General features: G+C 42.9%; 2 protein-coding genes across 2 annotated transcripts in view; one reads left to right on the top strand and one right to left on the bottom strand.

The window, feature by feature from the left end:
• The window catches only part of si:ch1073-396h14.1 (disintegrin and metalloproteinase domain-containing protein 10), a 28,175-nt gene extending 13,817 nt beyond the window's left edge, over positions 1-14,358 (top strand). Inside the window, exons 7-15 of the mRNA XM_055221303.1 lie at positions 1,363-1,455; positions 1,558-1,726; positions 9,442-9,605; positions 10,280-10,451; positions 10,547-10,691; positions 10,858-11,041; positions 12,031-12,130; positions 12,605-12,825; positions 13,701-14,358. Coding sequence (XP_055077278.1) covers positions 1,363-1,455; positions 1,558-1,726; positions 9,442-9,605; positions 10,280-10,451; positions 10,547-10,691; positions 10,858-11,041; positions 12,031-12,130; positions 12,605-12,825; positions 13,701-13,805 — 1,353 coding nt within the window. The 3' untranslated portion in view covers positions 13,806-14,358. The remainder of the gene's footprint in view (positions 1-1,362; positions 1,456-1,557; positions 1,727-9,441; positions 9,606-10,279; positions 10,452-10,546; positions 10,692-10,857; positions 11,042-12,030; positions 12,131-12,604; positions 12,826-13,700) is intronic.
• A 1,026-nt stretch (positions 14,359-15,384) lies between these two features.
• Positions 15,385-18,719, bottom strand: LOC117369643 (lipoprotein lipase). Its single transcript, XM_033964943.2, has 10 exons — positions 18,513-18,719; positions 17,562-17,758; positions 17,106-17,285; positions 16,898-17,009; positions 16,594-16,827; positions 16,277-16,519; positions 16,073-16,193; positions 15,764-15,982; positions 15,582-15,677; positions 15,385-15,505 (listed from the first exon to the last, which is right to left on the bottom strand). The coding sequence occupies exons 1-10, from the start codon at positions 18,610-18,612 to the stop codon at positions 15,472-15,474; spliced, it is 1,536 nt and encodes a 511-aa protein (XP_033820834.1). The 5' UTR covers positions 18,613-18,719; the 3' UTR covers positions 15,385-15,471.
• Positions 18,720-20,145: the final 1,426 nt, after the last annotated feature.

The following is a 20,145-nucleotide window of genomic DNA, read 5'->3' as shown; positions in this document are numbered from 1 at the left end:
CAGGCGGGGTGACGAGGAGCGCGGCCACCTGGTGGTTAAGCTGTGCCACCTGCTGGGACAATGTCTGATTTAGCTCCAATAGAGTTCGAATGGATTGTTCGTGCTGACCCAGCACCGCCTCGGGGTGAGAGTGCGTGAGGCGGCGCGTCTGGTCCGGATCTGAGCCTGCTTGGTCCATAGTGGCCAGACCGTTCTGTCGTAACGGTGCGGATAGGACCAAAAGATGCAGACCAGAGCAGTTTTAACAGTGTTTATTTACAGCGGTGAAAATGCAGTCTTTAAACAGGTCACAAGAGCAGGTACAGGAACCGGGGAGCGGGAGACGGGTCAGGCGGGTGCGGTGCAGGTAGAGGCGGGCAGGACAGGACCAGGACGGGGATAGAAGCAGGTGCGGTACCAGGGCAGGCGGATCAGACGAAGACCAGAGCGGGGAGCGGGTGACAAACCAGAGACCAGGACCGGACAGGAGACGAGACGAGCAGGAGACGAGACGAGCAGGAGACGAGACGAGCAGGAGACGAGACGAGCTGGAGACGAGACGAGCAGGAGACGAGACGAGCAGGAGACAAGACGAGCTGGAAGCGATACCGGGACTGGAACGTGGCGGCAGGAGCTGGGCGAGTAGAGGCAGGAATCTGGAGGGTGCATAAATCCAAATGAGCATTTGCAGGAAAGTACCATATAACAAAGCTTAGCAAGAAACATTCACGTTTTACACGCGGACGGTCTGGCACCGAGTGTAGACTGCCAAGCCTTCTTGTACTCAGCAGCAGGTGGTGGTGATTAGGCTGATGCACCCCAGGTGTGCACGGGAGGAGTCAGGCACTCCACCCAGCTCCAGACACACAGGTAGGGGAGGGGGAGAGAGCACGGGAGGACAGGGAAAACTGACATCATGACAGGGATGTATGGTAGCGCACATCTGCTGGTTGCTTTCAGGCCTGCACCCGTGACTGGTCCCACACGTGGTGCACTGAAATGGTGCACTTGCTTCACCTATAGACGACTTACAAGGATTAGTGGCATTCAATTTTGATTTCAGAGCAAATAGTGTACATTTATTTTCAGAGTATTTTCAAGCAAAACTGTATGTAATAAACTCTGTTTTGCAGGTCAATTACAGGTCAGATCTCAGAGCCCACTCACAGTTAGAAAGCATGTTTTTCACCCCTCATAAAAAATGCTAGACAGGTAAATTTAATGCCAAACTGTGGACTCAACTGTTGGTGGACCCCTTGCACCATAAAAGTAAAGTTTGCATATTCAGATCAGGTGAAAAGCATGTTGACAAACAAAAGGGGGTTTGACCTTACATGTAAAGTCACCAAGATTTTCTCACATTAAAGCATTTTTTTCTTTCAGATTGGTTCCTACATCCGAGCAGTGAACGACATCTATGACAAGGTCGACTTTAATGGGATTAAGCTGATTAACTTCAAAGTCAAGTCTCTTCGTGTAAGACTCTAAAACTACATAACAACTGACATAACTCAAACATCATGTAACTAATGGATTACTGACTAGAGCACTGTAGAAAGTTAACTCTGTTTGATGAAGGTGATGACTGAAGAGGATGCGAAGAACCCCTTACAGCGGCTCTACATTGGCCCAGAGAAGTTGCTCAGCATCTATTCTGAAAATAACTGGGGCAACTACTGCTTGTCCTACCTGCTCACCAATCGTGACTACAGTGGAGTGCTCGGGCTGGCCTGGGAAGGCAAGAATGGTAAGGAAAAAACACTACACAACTATCATGTATTAATATTAGCATATGACTATGGTATGGACTATGGTCTCTCATTGGGTCCTTACTGGGGCTTTTTTGTTTAGGTTCAGATCACCACTGTAGATCATTATTCATTTACTTTCTTAATGGAGGCAAGCTATTTCAGTAAGTTCAGCTTTCCTGGACTAGTCTGGTGGAAGCCTGGCTGATCACCATGGATGACTCACTTACAACATACATTCATACATAGCAAATGTACAACATTATTTGTACTATTGGGAAATAGGCCCTCTACATTTGACCTATTCTTCATTCCCACTGGAGCAAACTGTCAGGTGTAGGAAAAATACAAAGGTTTTATGGGCAAATGTTCTAACCACTGAATCACCTCCACCATAGATGTATATTGTGTTATGTAATGACATTTCCAAAACAGCACTGATTCATCAAAAAAACTTAACTATATAAAAATAAATCACCAGATTAATATAACTTTAGTTTGAGATATTTCATCCAACAAATAAAGACAGCTAATAGAATAAAACAAGAGCTCTCTGACTTTTGCTTTGTCATTGTAAACATAATTTAAAATTACATTGTTTGTAGTTTGTAATTCATCCATAAAATACATCATAAATAATAATATCTGACTGAGTACAAACATACATTTGTTGATAGATCATGTCTTATTTGTGTGTGTAGCTCTAAATCTGTCTGAGCTCACCTCCCTCTGCAGCTTGTTGTGAACTTGCCAAAAGCCACATTCAAAACTCCACAATCAGAAAACTATTAGACAGGGGACTTTGTGTAAACAGCTCGAATGCAGCTGCAAAATCATGTATATCTGTGAGAATTAGGAACATTTAAATTGTGTAAATGTCATATAAAAGTACAATTGTCTAAAAGGAAATACACATCAACTGGCACTGGCAAGAATTTGTAATGACTTTTGATAGCACACTTCTACAATTGCACAGTTAAATTCTTTGCTTTTTGTTTTAAAATAACCTACAAACAATATGTAAAAAATATAATTTGTATTACTTTTTCCACCCAAAAGAAAGAGCAATGGAAGAGTCCCTGTTTGAGCCGTGTTATACAAGCAGTGTTTGGCCCGTGAAGACAAAAACAAAACGTGAGTGTAATCCTTAATTAAAATTCCTCAGTGGTTCAACAGTGAAGTGGCCGCTGCCTCTCCCACTGAGTTCAAAATGCACTTAAAATTATATGATAACAAAACATAAAGGTACAATTATATTTATTGTATGAAATGATAATAAAAAAATATGCTAAATGGAATCAATAAAAAGTAATATCTAAAAATTGTAAAATTTAACACAGTCCTTATACTATTTGTTAATGCATGCGTGTACAGTTATGAGTACAGCTATATCAAATGGGTGTGGATGTAAAATTAAGTAGATATTGCAATTATAATCTGCTCTACTTGATCATGTGACATATTCTGAGCATTTGATTGGCTAAACTGAGGGGTGTGAGAGCAGACCACCGCAACTGACATGTGATTAAGCCTTAATGAACCTTTGACTCACACAAATATAAACAGGAGCCTAGACGTCTTAGCGTGTTTGGTGACTGCATGCCTCAGGCCCTGTGCAGATATTTCACGTGAACAACGCAAACCTGCTGCATTGTGGGTGACATTGATATGACTTTTAAATAGTCACAAGACAAGCCACAATCAGTCCAGACTTAAACTGGGATAATGTTTGACCTGAGACAGAGTCCATAATAAGCCACTTGTGGACGTTTATTGCCAGTCTTGAGCAATATAGAAGGTCTTTCACCGTAACAGCATAAACTTGGAGATATCCTTACGCTCACACACAACCCCCATCCATCGTGGCTCTGACCTCTTCAAGGCGTCCGTCCCATCCTATACGTCAGAGTGGGGGTTGTGCCACTCCACTTTTCATGCCAGTGAAATTCCTACTCCCCCTAAGACTAATGGCAACAGATGGATTTTTTCTCTCAATAACCAAGTTCCTGTTTGGGTCAGGTGAAAATAAAATTCTGGATGTGCAGGCAAAGGAGAGTACTGTTATGGATTAAATTGTCATTGTCAATGTGACAATTTGCATGTGCAGTTGTATTGCTAATCCAGGGCTTCACAAATCTTTTGGAGCATGGGATCGCTGAACGACCCCTAGTGTCCATTGTTCCTTATGAATATGACAACACAACAGTTTAAGATAGTTTTCAACATAGCAATAGAACATATCAATATTTTTATTAAAAATATATTAACAATAATGTCCCAGATTCAATGAATCTGACCTGTTACAATTCATATTTGTAGATTATTACATGATTATTACATCTGTCCAGTTTAGTTATGTAAGCAAGTATTACTTGAGACCTTCCTGATATATTCTCTATTTTAATACAGTGGTATGGATCTTCATCTAGTTAAATGACATGATGTGTTTCTCTCTGTCTCTACTTTACTCTCCTCATCAAATAAAACCAAAGGCCAACAAAATCATGAAAACAAATCTTGGACCCAGAGTTGGACACACTATAGGAATGAATAATATGTTTATTTGTCCAACACTAATCTTTCCTAACTCGTCAATATGTAATCCATTTGAAATAAATGGAATGGGTAGGTGTCAGAGATGTGTATGTCACGAATCGAGTTGGGGTCATTGAACTTCAGACTGCTCAGAGAAAGGGAGTACAGTAAACCTGGCTTCATTTGCTTTGGAGCTACTATATTTCCAGGAATTCTGTCTGCCTGGTGTTACTAGCAGTCAGTGTGCCTGCTGGGCTTGTTTTTGCCCTTAAAGGTGTTGCTTTTTTTTCTGGAGCCTTCTCTTTTACTATTCTGTTTGTTCTGAGACAGCCTCTGTTTATCTGGCTCGTAACCGTGTGCCAGTGCTGTCAATGCATGTCAATATTGCGCCACTAAATATTTAAAAGTGTAAAAGTTTGTGCACAAATGTGTTATTCTAGTCTGTCGGTAATCGAAATAGTTTCTTCTTACCATGTTTAACAAGCAAGCAAGTCTTTGATTTGGAGTCTTTTCTGTGGAGACGACATAAGGATAGGGGGAAGGAGGAGGAGATTAAAAACTCCTCTGCCAAAACCCACTGCACAGCCTCCAAAGTAAAGCTCTTTCTAGGAAACCCAGCTCCTTGAATAGCGCATCGGGGGGGCATTTTAGGTCAAAAGCAAGAAATCTGCAAGCATCTGATCCAGAATACTTGATGAACATGTGCAGGGGAGTCCCAAATAGCTAAATACGCACGCAAATCTACTTTTGTTTGGGGAGAACCAACAATGAGTATAGGAATGCTGGTAGTCTATTTATCCAATTTACTACATTTATCCAAACTTGCAGTGTCCTACCCAATGAGGTCTTATCACAGTGTTGAAACAAGTACTGAAAATGTGTACTCAAGTAAGGTTACATTGTTGATGTAATGATGTACTCAATTACAAGTACTGCTGGCAGATTTCAAAACAATCAGAACAATTGCAGTGTAGTTATGTGTGATTATGGGTAGAGAAAGAGGCAAAGACACCAATGAGACAGCTGTGCATTAGGACAATTAGGACTTGTACAGTACTCAGTTGCATTTTAAATCATAGAAGTTACTATTAGAAGTACATTTACACACAATAAATCTACTCACTTACAGTGTGTATTTGTAATTAGTTACTTTCAACCCCTGGTTATTGGTTACTCTATGGGACAGTTAATCTCACAGGGATACTGAGAGAGTAGAATCCTCCCTCATGTCAGGACGTCACCTGTGGCCCCAATGTTTTAACACAGAGGCTTGTGTGTGATTCAGATGCACACAGTTGGTTCTCACAGTTCTCAGTGGTAAACTCCAGTTCTCCGAAACAAGACTGAATACCTTGACAGACATGCACCTTGCAAACCATGCAAAGCGTGTGCGCCACCCTCAAACTGTAGACTGCATTGCGTAAGACTTGTTACGTAAAATTTCACGTGATGCCATTCCAACAGTTGCAAATGGGACAACTGTGAACTGAAAAATGCAGTGGCTGATTGATTTGAGTATGGTCTGGTGTAAAAAGACTGTTGTTTGACACTAGCTTACATGACTGTGGCCGGTCAGCTACCAAGGCTTCGTTTGAGACATAATATGCTATTATAAACATTGCAATTGTTTTTGTGTGTAAAAAACATCTTTACTGTTCATTTGCAATATAAAGATTCACATTATGTAATATATCAAGGCAATGATAATAATTCTGCATGCAATATAATTAATGACTTTAAATTATTTAAACTAATTACATTTGTTTGATACAGATGTTTATTAATGTCCATTGTCCCATCCATCCATCCATTTTCTTCCGTTTATCCGGGGCCGGGTCGCGGGGGCAGCAGTCTAAGCAGGGACTCCCAAACTTCCCTCACGTCACGTCCTCCAGCTCCTCCGGTGGGACCCCAAGGCGTTCCCAGGCCAGCCGAGAGACATAGTCCCTCCAGCGTGTCCTGGGTCTTCCCCGGGGCCTCCTCCCGGTGGGACATGCCCAGAACACCTCCCTAGGGAGGCGCCCAGGAGGCATCCTGAGCAGATGCCCGAGCCACCTCAGCTGGTTCCTCTCAATGTGTAGGAGCAGCGGCTCTACTCCGAGCTCCTCCCGTGTGACTGAGCTCCTCACCCTATCCCTATGGGTGCGCCCAGCAACTCTGCGGAGGAAACCCATTTCGGCCGCTTGTATCCGTAATCTTGTCCTTTCGGTCATTACCCAGAGCTCATGACCATAGGTGAGGGTAGGAACGTATATTGACCGGTAAATCGAGAGCTTCGCCTTCCTGCTCAGCTCCTTCTTCGCCATAACGGACTGATAGAGTGACCGCATCACTGCAGACGCTGCACCGATCCGCCTGTCAATCTCACGCTCCATCCTTCCCTCACTCGTGAACAAGACCCCGAGATACTTCAACTCCTCCACTTGGGGCAGAGACTCACCACCCACCTGGAGAGGGCAAACCACCTTTTTCCGGTCGAGAACCATGGCCTCGGATTTGGAGGAGCTGATTCTCATCCCAGCCACTTCACACTCGGCTGCAAACTGCCCCAGTGCCTGCTGCAGGTCCTGGCTCGATGAAGCCATCAGGACAACATCATCCGCAAACAGCAGAGATGAAATCCTGTGGTTCCCGAACCAGACCCCCTCCGGCCCCTGGCTGCATCTAGAAATTCTGTCCATAAATATAATGAACAGAACTGGTGACAAAGGGCAGCCCTGGCGGAGTCCAACATGCACCGGGAACAGGTCTGACTTACTGCCGGTAATGCGAACACAGCTCCTGCTCCGGTCATACAGGGACCGGACAGCCCTTAACAAAGGGCCCCGGACCCCATACTCCCAGAGCACCTCCCAAAGGACACCACGAGGGACACGGTCGAATGCCTTCTCCAGATCCACAAAACACATGTGGACTGGTTGGGCAAACTCCCATGAGCCCTCGAGGACCCGATGGAGAGTATAGAGCTGGTCCAGTGTTCCACGACCAGGACGAAAACCACTCTGCTCCTCCTGAATCCGAGGTTCGACTATCGGTCGGATTCTCCTCTCCAATACCCTGGAATAGACCTTGCCGGGAAGAAGTATAAGAAGGGGGGACCCTCCGGTCCCCCTTCTTATACAGAGGGACCACCACCCCGGTCTGCTATTCCACAGGTACTGTCCCCAACCGCCACGCGATGTTGCAGAGACGTGTCAGCCAAGACAGTCCCATCCAGAGACTTGAAGTACTCGGGACGGATCTCGTCCCCCCCCCGGAGCCACCGAGGAGCTTGCTAACCACCTCGGTGACTTCAGCCAGGGTGATGGACGAGTCCGCCTCCGGGTCCCCAGTCTCTGCTTCCTCCTCGGAAGACATGACGGGGGGATTGAGGAGATCCTCAAAGTATTCCTTCCACTGCCCAACAACATCCCCAGTCGAAGTCAGCAGCTCTCCACCTGCACTGTAAACACTGTTGGTGAAGCACTGCTTCCCCCTCCTGAGGCGTCTGACGGTTTGCCAGAATTTCTTTGAGGCCGTCCAATAGTCCTCCTCCATGGCCTCCCCGAACTCCTCCCAACCCCGAGTTTTTGCATCTGCAACCGCACGAGCCGCAGCACGCTTGACCCGTCTGTACTCATCGGCTGCCTCAGGAGTCCCACGAGCCAACAAGGCTCGATATGACTCCTTCTTTAGCTTGACGGCATCCCTTACTTCCGGTGTCCACCACCGGGTTCGGGGATTGCCGCCGCGACAAGCACCACAGACCTTACGACCACAGCTATGAGCGGCCGCATCGACAATAGAGGTGGAGATCATGGCCCACTCGGAGTCCATGTCTCCAACCTCCCCCGGGATCAGGGAGAAGTTCTCCCGGAGGTGTGAGTTGAAAACCCCTCTGACAGAAGTCCCTGCCAGGCGTTCCCAACAGACCCTTACAATACGCTTGGGTCTGCCGGGTCTGTCCGGCTTCCTCCTCCGCCAGCGGATCCAACTCACCACCAGGTGGTGATCGGTTGACAGCTCAGCCCCCAAGTTTCCAAGACACGCGGTCGGAGATCAGATGACATGACAACAAAGTCGATCATCGACCTCCGACCTAGAGTGTCCTGGTGCCACGTGCACCGATGGACACCCTTGTGCTCGAACATGGTGTTCGTTATGGACAAACTGTGACTAGCACAGAAGTCCAATAACACCACTCGGGTTCAGATCAGGGAGGCCGTTCTTCCCAATCACACCCCTCCAGGTGTCAATGTCGTTACCCACATGGGCGTTGAAGTTCCCCAGGAGAACAACGGAGTCCCCAGTCGGTGCACTGTCTAGTACTCCTCCCAGGGACTCCAAGAAGGCCGGGTACTCTGCACTGCTGTTTGGCCCGTAGGCCGACACAACAGTGAGAGACCTGTCCCCGACCCGAAGGCGCAGGGACGCGACCCTCTCGCTCACCAGAGTGAACCCCAACACGAAGCGGCTGAGCTGTGGGGCAATGAGCAAGCCCACACCAGCTCGCCGCCTCTCCCCGCGGGTAACGCCAGAGAAATGGAGAGTCCAGCCCCTCTCAAGAAGTTGGGTTCCAGAGCCCAAACTGTGCATGGAGGCGAGGCCGACTATATCTAGCCGGTAACGCTCAACCTCCCGCACAAGCTCAGGCTCCTTCCCCCCAACGAGGTGACATTCCATGTCCCCAGAGCCAGTCTCCATGTCCAGAGATCTGGTCGTCGAGGCCCCTGCCTTCGACTGCTGCCCAGATCTTCATGCACCGGCCCCAAAATAAATAAATAATCATGCAATTTTATCTGTCCTGAGAAGGGGAAAAAGTCCTGACATGTGAAATGGGTCCTGTCATTGGTCAGACTTGAGGTGATGCGACATCCCAGCATCCACGTGAACCAGTCAAGCTGGAGAAGCAGACCGGTGGCTCACCTCTGTGCTGTGAGAGGGGCTCTGTCTGTACCCCCTTGGCTGGGCCTCAGGGGGTGATAAGGGCTCAAGGGGCAAACTGTGCAGGTATTTACAATAGTTTAAGCCTGAGGTCAGTTATGCAATGAGATAATCCAGTGAAAAGATCTGCATTTTTGTTGATTCTGCAGCCAGATGTTTCCTGAAAAGTAAAGTCACAAGTTTACAGCTCATCATGTTTGGTGTGAAATCCAATGGAAATTTATATTAACAGTATTTGCATTTCCTCTGTGTTCAGGTAACTGGGGAGGGATTTGTTCACAGTACATGCAGCTGAGAAATGGGCAGTACTCGAGTCTAAACACAGGTCTGGTCACCATCCAGAACTACGGACAGCATGTGCCACTTCGACAGGTGCAGCTCACCCTCGCCCATGAGCTCGGACACAGTTTGGGAGCGCCGGTCAGTGGCATCTTTGTAATTTAGTCCACATATTTACTTTACACATATTTAATATGTGAAAAACTGTCTATATGACTTTACTCTAAACTGATTCATCAAGGATTCTCTGAATAGTTTGAATTTGTGTATTTGCATATTTGCATGTTGACATCATATCAGAGCACTTTTTGCGTCAGTGATTGATTCACTTCAGTTCCCACTGTAGACCTTGTTCTATATTGATTGGTCTGTTTTAAAGGAAGTCCCTGTCTGTACTTATTATGTAATCTGAAAAATGTGTCATTCACTGTGTACTTTCCCACCTTCTATTCAGGGGTTTTAGCTTCCTGTTATAAGACTTTTTAAGGGCTTTGGGTCATTCAATAGCTATAATAATTCATTATTCGGAAACCCATGGATAGTCAGTAATAAGAAACCATAGCAAACATGCCATCTATTTTATATAACGGTCCACAGCGCTCTCCACGCCACAGCTGCTGCCACCCTCTTGTTTATTTTGGTTGCATAGTGCCTTCTGTCTCTCACGTTATACCCAAGTACGCAAGTGGACTGTGTGCATCAAATGTCATTGTGCTTTTAAAGCAGTATTAACAATACTGTATTGTTTACAGCATTGACAATACAAATTGATATTTTTTTTAAAAGATGTATGCTTACTTGATTTTATCCCCTAGCATGATGAGGGCTCTAACTGTGGTAACCTGGGTTCATCGGGAGGGAAAGGCCGATTCTTGATGTTCCCTCATGCCTCCGACGAGGTCAGAGAGAACAATGATAAGTTCTCACCCTGCAGCATCAAACGCATCAGTAAAGTCCTGAATCTGAAGAAAGACAACTGCTTTGTGGGTGAGAGCCACTGTCTCTTTTTTAATTTAAAAGTTTCTTTGAGATTTCCACTGACATAAAATGTATTTGATGACATGTCCACTCCTTTTGGCTAGTCAGTGATCAGCCCATCTGTGGGAATCTACTGGTAGAGGAGGGCGAGGAGTGCGACGTAGGACACAATGACACAGACCCCTGCTGCTACAGTGCAAAAGAGCGTCTTGGACTCCAGTGCCGCTTGAAGCCTGATAAACTCTGCAGGTCTTTATTAAGAGATCACTGTACAGACTTGTTATGATGACTATTCACATTGTGGTGTCAGATATTAAAAGTATGTTTTATGTGGTTCTTAATTACTTCCCAGCAATTATCAGAATGTGCCAATGATCGTTGTTGTTTTCCCATATCGTCTTGGTTTCTCCCATAGTCCTAGCCAAGGCCTGTGCTGCAGGTCGGACTGTAGTTTTAAGCTGTCGGGTCATGTTTGTGATGAGGAGACAGACTGTCAGAAGGAGACTGTGTGTTCAGGACTGTCTGCTCACTGCCCTGAGCCTAGCCCCAAAGAAAACCTCACCATCTGTAGCCAGGGCACCCGCGTCTGCCTCAATGGGGTGAGTCCACCACACCTCTGACTGCAGGGCCAAAACCCCACGCTGCCAAATCATATCAAAGCCAAATGTAACTAACGTGGCATTATTGATACAGCTATTAAGTGCATCACTAGTAGCCTTGAATAATTTATTCTTTTTAAATTTACTTGCATTTATAGGTATTTATATTAAATTTATTTCTGTGTTGATTATATTAAAAAACATTTTTAATAAAAGCATTTAATTTGGAAAAATTATATTAATCTATAACTATCAATCCATAAGCCATCAATGCTTTAATGATATTTTCTTTTACAAGTGTTGCAAATACACAAGTGCACTTGATGAAACTGATATTTCTCAAGATACTGCTTTTATTATTGTCTTTATTATTGTTTTTTAAAAAGGACAATGGTATTTTCATCTGCTCACCTGGGTACAGGATCCTCTTTCAAAACAGTTGCAGTACAAACAAACCGTAAACATTTGACCACATCTATTTTATAAAATGCCATATGTCCTTTTCAAGAATTTGTCCTCAAATTCATCCTTACCAAACTTTCTTTAGTGTAATGTTACTGTTGAGGATGCCAGAGTGGGAACAGGCTCCAGCTGTTTTAGCTCTAAACATATCGGCCTCCCGAGAAGAAGTGTGTGCAAACTTTTAATGACAAACTTATGAGTAGACATGTGAGCAATAGGACACAAACATCTGTCCATAAATGGAGGTACACTTTTATTTCCACTTTAATTTATTTTTTGAATTGGTGTGAAGGCATTTATCTTTCCTAGAATCAAATGAGAAAACAGGAAGATGTTTTTTGGATGTTTTCCAAGTCATCAGCCAAAAGCTGCAAACCACATTAGGTCCATAAGTTATAAAAGATGTGCTGTAATTATATTTACATGTATTATTTATAATTATTGTTTTTTTTTGTTTTCAACTACACCAAATTCTTTTTTATATCAATATAAAATAGACGTATTTATAGCAAGGGTTTCTTTTCCAGGTGTGTACAGAGTCGGTGTGCATTCGGCACCAGCTGCAACAGTGCGACTGTCCCGGAGACTCTATGAAGGAGAAATGCCACATGTGCTGCCAGCAGCCTGGTAACAGCACATGCATGTGTCCCACCAGGGAATGTGTTTACACTCTGAAACATGATATCTCTGTCCAAAACAGCTGAGTCCACTGACGCATCAGAGTTTTCCATTACACAACAAGACACCGTGTGACCTGGGCTTTGTTGACCAATCTGAATGACACATAGAAACATAAATGTTCTTATTATTATGTGTCTATAGTGTCCTGATCAAACAAAATATACTGTACACCTGCACCCTGTCTGTGCAGTGAATAGATATCGATATTGGCTGCTGCATAACTTATCAGGCTCTATTCATTTTGAGAACTTTTGGCCATTTAAAAGATAGAGCAATTGAATTTATAGTTAATTGCTATGGCAATTCATCACTCTTAAGCCTGTGGCGAACTATTGTTTACATAATGCGAAGAATTAGTAAATCAAAACTGTTTATTTTTATTCTCTTAATTCTTGTCTTATTGCATACCTGTGTGTGCAGGTCAGCCAGAGACATGTGCCAGCACCACCTCTTCAGTGTTGTCCCGTCATTTTCAGAGGAAAGTGCTGCCTCTTGTGGGCGGTGCGCCATGCTCAGGGAATCAGGGCTACTGCGACAAGTTCCATGTGTGTCAATTACTAGATGCAGACGGGCCCATCGCCAGACTCAAAAACTCCTTTCTGCACCTGGATGACTTTGACGATTTAGGGGAGTGGATGAAGGTGACAGAAATAAAAATATATACAAGCAGACAAGAAACATATTTGAAAGAAAAGCATTTTTCTTGAACCGGACATATTGTGTATATACAATCAACTTTTATGAAGTTTTAACTATAACAGTGTTTCCTTGTAATAAGCCTGCCTCCTACTTACTTGTACTTAAAGGTAGAGCAGTAGTAGTTCTTGTAGTTAGGTGCACAAGTCCTGAACAGGAGCTTTGCAGGCGCATTCTTCTGAGAGCATGGAGAATCAGGAATGCTCTTTGAGCTGACAGCACCTCCAGGATTATCTGCTCATTTTACGGGAAACACTTTAAGAAAAGCCATAATTACACTCCACTTACTTTCAATGGATAGCAAAATTAGTTATATACTTAGATCTCGGGGCAAAAAGTGCTGCTTGATTTGTCAATAACCTATATCTAAAATGATAGATACTCTTTTGACTAATAACTGTTTAATTGTTTGATTTGAGCAGTTTCTGTTTGTTAGATCATCATTTATTTTGTGAAGCCCTATGAAGCGACTGCTAGGGCTGCACAACTTATAAATGTGATTCATTCAAAAAGTAGGTTTCTGTTAAGAGTACTCATTAACAATTGAGAGAAACCTGCAATATGAACTAATAAACGAATACAACATTTCAGAACATGTCTGTAGAGGTCTAAAAACTACAACAAGCTTTTTCTATAAAAAGACTGGATACTCTGTTCTGTGCAGAGGACTTACTATTATCTAAACAATTTGTGACTTGAATTGCACCAACTCATTTTGCCATTCCAATTAACTGTGTAGCCCTAGCGATTGTTGTTGTGATTTTGAACAATACAAAAGTCAAGTAAATGTAATGAATTATTTACATTATGTGTCTTTCAGGTTTATTGGTGGGCCATCTTGCTGACTGTGGCGGTTGTATCTGCTGTGATGGGATGCATTGTTTGTCTATGCAGCAGAACTCTGGACACTAGTATTTTGAGATGACCACTTTACCCTGGCCAAACAAAGTCACAGGGCCAGGAGCAGCATCACTCTGATTGGTGGATGTTTTGACACTCACAGTTCACCTTTCTTCAATCTTGTCACCTGATGTGTTTGACGTCAGTTGACATTTCAGTGAATGGAGGGGGCCCCATGTGTTGTGGAAAATGTTGCTGTCATCTGTGGGCCATTTGGGTCGCGAAACACTGGGAATAAGAGTGGACCACCTGTTGCAAAACTGTTCAGAGGTTGCTGCTTGTAATGAGCCGCTGGGACCACAATTTTTAAATACAAACCCCAGCAAAGATTACTGTAACAGTTTATAATAACTACTGGTATACTATTTACAGCCTCAATAAAGCACTAATCCTTCCATTAAGTATTTGCAAAGCTTGAATAATCCTTTATAAAGTACATTTTCAATATGAATACAGTTCCTCTTCATGTGTAACTATGGCTAATAAAAGTGTAGTTATTATAATGTCCTACCAAGATAAGTCTACTTGGTTCTACTATAGTTTGACTGAATTGTTTTATTAATAAAACTAATAACGACTACCTTTGTGGTTCCTGATTTAGTCTGTCTTTTGGGTCACCTTGACACAAATCAGTGTTGTCAAAAAGACAAGGATATAAAGAAATTACAAAGTTTTAGTTTGGGTGATTTCATGTTTCTTGCACATTTTTATCAAAAACAAATAAGGAAAGGTTTGAAATGAAATACTGATAAAATATTGAGAAAACAGACACAGCCTTGAGTTGTGAAGTCTAAATGATAAAAAAAAGGGTACATTTTATGATGTGTAAGACTGATGATGAACAAACAACACAACATATTAAGTCCCATGTTATAAATGTATTTGGCGATTATTTACACATTTACATAAAGGCATTTGATACTGATACTATACACATGTTGCATAGAGCTGAATAATTAAGTCTAGATATACATATGAATGTATTCAGCAACATGTTCCTGTGTTCAGTGCAAATGTTTAAGGTCACAATAAAGCAGTAGTTACTCCTGAAGGTTATAACAGTCCCCTGGGTTCCCACAGTTTTGAGGTAACTTGAATAACTTTTGTACAATAAAAAGTATCAAGCAGCAACATAAATGTATTCTGTAGACTACGTCTGATGTAAGGCACACTGAATAAAGCCCTTGGTCATAAACGCTGATGCTAAGAGCCACAGTGGTGAATGCTTTGAAACGCTGAACTTAAACAAAGAGTAACCTGTACCATGTACAAAATCCTTAAAGACTGTTTCAACTCCTCTTGGAGAAGTGGCAGCAGTCTGCACAACTTCCATAACAGTTGTTTTAATAAATACATCCCTATTTACAAACAGGATTTACGTACCTCCTGAACACACTACACTGTACATTATATATTCTTGTAAAAAAAAAACAGTACTTACATGTAAGCTTATTTTAGAAAAATTAACAGTGCTTTATATATATATATATATATATATATATATATATATATATATATATATACATATATACATATATATACATACACACACACATATGAAAGAAAAGATAAACTATAAAATTGTACAACATTTACAAGGCTGTTTTAAATATGTATTACTATCTAATAGTATATAAATATTTACATAAAGGTGTATAAATTATAAGTGCTAACAGAATGAAGATCTGAGATCATCTTGAGGATGTGAGACTATCCAGACGAACTCTATAGACAGAAGTAACATCAGTTTTATTCAAAGGGCTCCCTCGTACGACTGATAAAAGTATTGATTTTACGTCACCTCTTTGGTGCCTTCCTCCAGGCATCTTTACACTTCACAAATGTCAGTTCTTGGTTTAAGTTGTGCGCTTCCGGGTCTTTCAGACAGAAGACCACCCTGGGAGACATAAAAACAAAAAACAATTGATTAAGACGTGCAGTCAGGGCACCAGTAAAGTTCTTCCTGTAGCACAAACAGCTTACTTTTGTTGTGTCTCTCCTGCCCTGATGCGTATCCGATGGACGTCTATGCTGTTACTCTCGTTCTCACCGGACCACCATGATGAGACCATCTTCAGCATGTCCGAGGCCGACCAGCCGTTTGTCTCCTCCCATTTAAACTTCAACATCAGCAGATCACCAATGTCTTTCTCAGTCACCAGCAGAAAAGAGTGGGTCCTATTCGTGGCTATTTTCTCCTTTCTGCCAATTAGAAAGAACAATAAATAGTATTATATTATATTATATTTTAATACCATTTTATTAAGTGAAATAGGTAATTACTGAACTCACAGTTTGAGCTCAAGGTTTTCGGCCTCTCCTTTGGTTCCATAAAGTGAGACAGTGAGAGAGGACTCCATCTCAGAATGGTTCACTTTACTAGAAAAATGAACCTTCAGCTGATAGTGATACACTGAAAAGTCACAAAACAAATACACATTATAGTTTATTATAAAATCTTAAAGACCATGTGAGTTTTATGTTCTATTGACTAACCTCTAAAAGGCATGGAGGATCTGGTCATTGTGTACATTTGCACGTTCCTTGGTTTGCGGACCACTCTGGTATCGTAGCCCACCGCGTTACAACGACTTTTGCGACAGTTGAGGCACATGCCTCGGTTAAACACTTCATTACTGCTGCATCTATAGGCCCTGGCTGCTTCCTTCTCATTGAGCAGAGAGTCAATGAACAGGTGAATGGAGCGCTCATGTTCACACTTCACTGCATCACTTATAGCTGAAACGAATACATTGATTTTATTTATGGTTCTGCAGTGATAATGAAGGTTTAAATGTTGAAGAGCCACTAACCAAACAAGCCAAAGTTAGCGATTTTCTCCAGGGCCCCTCTGAGGTTGCAGCCCGGTTGGAAGCTGCCTCCGTTGGGGTAGATGTCGACGTGTCCCACAGGCTGCTGGATGCCGATGCTGAGCCCCAGAGATCCTCGAGTGAACGTGTGCAAGACATCCACAAAGTGAGCATCATCTGGAGACAGGCGTCTATGCGCGTGCTCGCCCTCAAAGTCTGGGCCAGCCGGGTCCAGACCTGAGCACAAACACATGTGAGACCACAACCAGTGCACCTCATCCCACTATTCATTTAATACACTTCTTACCAGTAATACGCCCAACTTTATTGTTTGCATGACTTCCTGCAAACCCTGCCACATGAGCTCCAAGACTGTAACCAATGAGGTGCAGGTTGTCAAGAGGCATGTTGGAGGCTTCCTACAATTATTAATAAAAAAAACACACAACAGTACAACTAACTTAAACTCTAATTTGTGGTATTTTTTATTTGTTTGTATACAGATGTCTGCTGACCTCAATCCAGTCGATGAAGTGGGCGACCTCCTGCCCCACGGCTTTGGTGTTCTGAGCAGCCACCACATAGTGGTTCTGGGCTGAGTTGAGCCAGTCCACCACAATGACGTTTGCCGTCTGCTCTCGCTCATAAAGGGCTGTCACCAGTTTAGCCACCCAGCTTTCAAACATGCCGCTCAGCTGATGAAAATAAAGAAAACAGCAAGAATTATTATTTGAGGCATTAACAGAAGTTTATTTTTGGATAAATAATTATTCTATTATTTGACTAAACAACAGCTTTCACTGAGGGTTGGCCATAGCAGGATTGTGCTTGTCAGCTATGTATCTTGTTAAAACAATATGGAATGAGCTTTTGGCCAAATGCGTCTCTGGCAAGAGTAAAATGATAAAGAGCAAACAAAGAGCTTGCGGCAGTAATGGGAGGCGGGTTTGGACTGGCTTGTGTGTGCTTACCGTCCAGCCGTGAATGACTAAGAATGTTTTGGTGGAGCTGTTGAAGGCGCAGGCCGAGAGCGACTCTGCTTTTCCAGGGCTGATGAAGCACAGGTCATCATCAGGATGGGACGGTTTACGCAAAGAAAACCTGACCAGACTTCCATTGGGATCTTCTCTGTGCTCGAACAAATCCTTGACGGGGTCCAGAAAATTACCTGTTCCACAAAGTGCAAAGTTAAAGACTGAAAACAATGTACAAATTTGACTGTAGCCGATGTTTTGTTTGATGTTTTGAGGGAGGTCTGAGGCGCCTGACTAGCTCACTGAGTGACTGCTTCCAATAAGATGTGGCCCCTGGAGGCCCCTCAGTAAATAGGCTTCCACCTTAGACAAGATCAGTGCTCAGGGGTTATGGGGGTTCACTTGGTCAGACTAAGCTCCATAGAAACCACCAACAGTTTTGCTGGCTTTGTTCTTGCCACCTCACCGACAATAATCTGCACAACTTCAGTGCAGCCTGAGTCAGCTGACTCCACTCAGAGAGAGCGGCAGTGGGGGTGGGGTTCATAAAGTTTGCAGAGCAATGGAACACTTTACTTTTAAAATAATAGCTTTATTCTTTAAGAGTAATTTATGAATTTATGCAGGCCACCCTATTTAGAAACACTTACTCTCTGCTGCACTTAAAGGTTGAGCAGTTTCACGTCATGGTGACTTAATTGACATTGGAGAAGGTTACTTGCAGAACTTTATTTAAACCGCAGCGTGCAGTGATGTGGACGTAAAGTAGAGCGACAAGGACCGCCGGTATAAAAAGCGCCGGTGCTCCAAACATTTTCACCATGTACAGTGCACATTCATACAACTCTTATTTTGGCAAATGCTCGTCTATAGACATCCTCAACGTTCTAACTCTTTGTCTTAATCTTCAGTTCGGTGATATCTCGAAAAGCTGAAATGGCAACTTACCAAAAATAGAGTCTGCGAGCTCCTCTTCCAGAGACGTCACATAGCGCACAGCTGCGATCAAGACCAAAAAGTAAAGAAAGCGAACCCTCCACGTTTTCATCTCTTTTATAGGAGAATCCTTTCAATAAACGTCTTTTTACGTTTCCAAATGGGTCACGTGGTCACAGTAGAGTAAACTTGCACTCGTGCGTAATTCAGTGCGTCCTGTCCCGGTACAGAGCTGATTTCTGAAGCACCTTGAACTGGCCGCGTCTTAAATAGCACCTCTCACGAGCCATTGGCTGCTCGGCTGACCCCCGGGCGGGGAGAGATAAACTGTGGGTAAAGGAAAAGATTATACCACGTTACGGGCATGGTCAACAACACCACAACTTATCGCATAGACCAAATAAAACTGAAGATTTTGTAGACTAATATGCATGGGGATATGTACTAGGCATAGGCTTTGGTGGTTAATAATATTATTTTTCTATCATTATTATTATTTTAGCTGTGGGTCATGTGTCCTCAATAAAGATAGAAAAAACATTATTATTAGTAGCAGTTAGTGGACAAGTTATACAGGCCTATGGTTGCCATATTGTGAATAAGAGCAATAGTTGCAAATTCATGTTCCTTTGCGTAATCCCGTTCTTTGTACGTGGCCAGATCTGTTTACCATAAATTAATACTGACAATATCTGTAACGAACAGGAGGTCTAAGCGGGAACTCTTGTTTTGTGTAAAGCCAGGTGACATGACTCAGAATACAAGCAGGTAACAACTCTAGGGGTCGGATTCTCCTCCTATGTTGCTGGGATATCAAAGATTGTCCTCGACACAAAAAGGAATTATTGACAGATGCTGTAAAATTAAACAAATTTTATTTCTGAAGCTTCTAGGTGACTGATACTTGACTAGAATTGAAACAGATCAGAGTAAATGGACAGAAAATGTGACAAAGAAACATTGCACTGCACTGTGTCTACTCTAAAGATATGTTCTCTTATTTATTTAAAGAGGCACCATGTCACTTTTTTGGTGGAGGGGCAGGACAAAACAGATCTTCGGAGAGGAGACACCACTCCCTGAAAGTGAAATGAAAATGCATTTTCAAATGTTTGTTTTTAACTTAAATGCTTATATTCCATGCAGGAGGTGCCAAGACAAAGTGAGTAGGAAGCAGACTGCTGTTACAAATTATGAATGTGCAACAACACCCTGAACAGCAGTCAGTGTAGATTTTGATTTAACCAAGAATAGCAAAAGCACAAACTACCTAGACTTACACATTCAAGTAAATGTATCAAACTTGACTCTAATTGAACTTATAGAAAGAAGGTTCAAACTCTTTGCACTTAACTTATGCATTTGTGATTATCAAAACACAACGCTGCATCCTTTGGTTTCTTCTTTCACACAGACCCAAACTCCAACAGCAGCTCCCTCAGCAGAACATCTGGGGGAGGCTTTCCAAGAAATATGACACATTTTCCTCAAACACCAGTGTCTGGGTGTTTGGTGCTTTTCACGACCTCCACCACTTTTCACTGCTGAACAAGACTGAGGCCCCTGGAGTGAGTAAACAATATGACTCATTCTCTACTGTGAAACATGTCTTTTTATAAGCAACATTTTATAACAAATACATTTT

The sequence above is a fragment of the Periophthalmus magnuspinnatus genome, chromosome 4, assembly GCF_009829125.3.
Source record: "Periophthalmus magnuspinnatus isolate fPerMag1 chromosome 4, fPerMag1.2.pri, whole genome shotgun sequence".
Taxonomy (NCBI): Eukaryota; Metazoa; Chordata; class Actinopteri; order Gobiiformes; family Gobiidae; genus Periophthalmus; species Periophthalmus magnuspinnatus.
Note: the sequence above shows the minus strand (reverse complement) of the source record. Positions and strands in the feature narration are given on the sequence as shown.

Coding starts and splice junctions, on each gene's coding strand:
- LOC117369643 (XM_033964943.2), bottom strand. CDS start 18,612: ATGAAAACGTGGAGGGTTCGCTTTCTTTACTTTTTGGTCTTGATCGCA. Junction 17,286..17,561: donor TAGTCATTCACGGCTGGACG/GTAAGCACACAC, acceptor TATTTTCATCAG/CTGAGCGGCATGTTTGAAAG. Junction 17,010..17,105: donor ACTTCATCGACTGGATTGAG/GTCAGCAGACAT, acceptor TAATAATTGTAG/GAAGCCTCCAACATGCCTCT.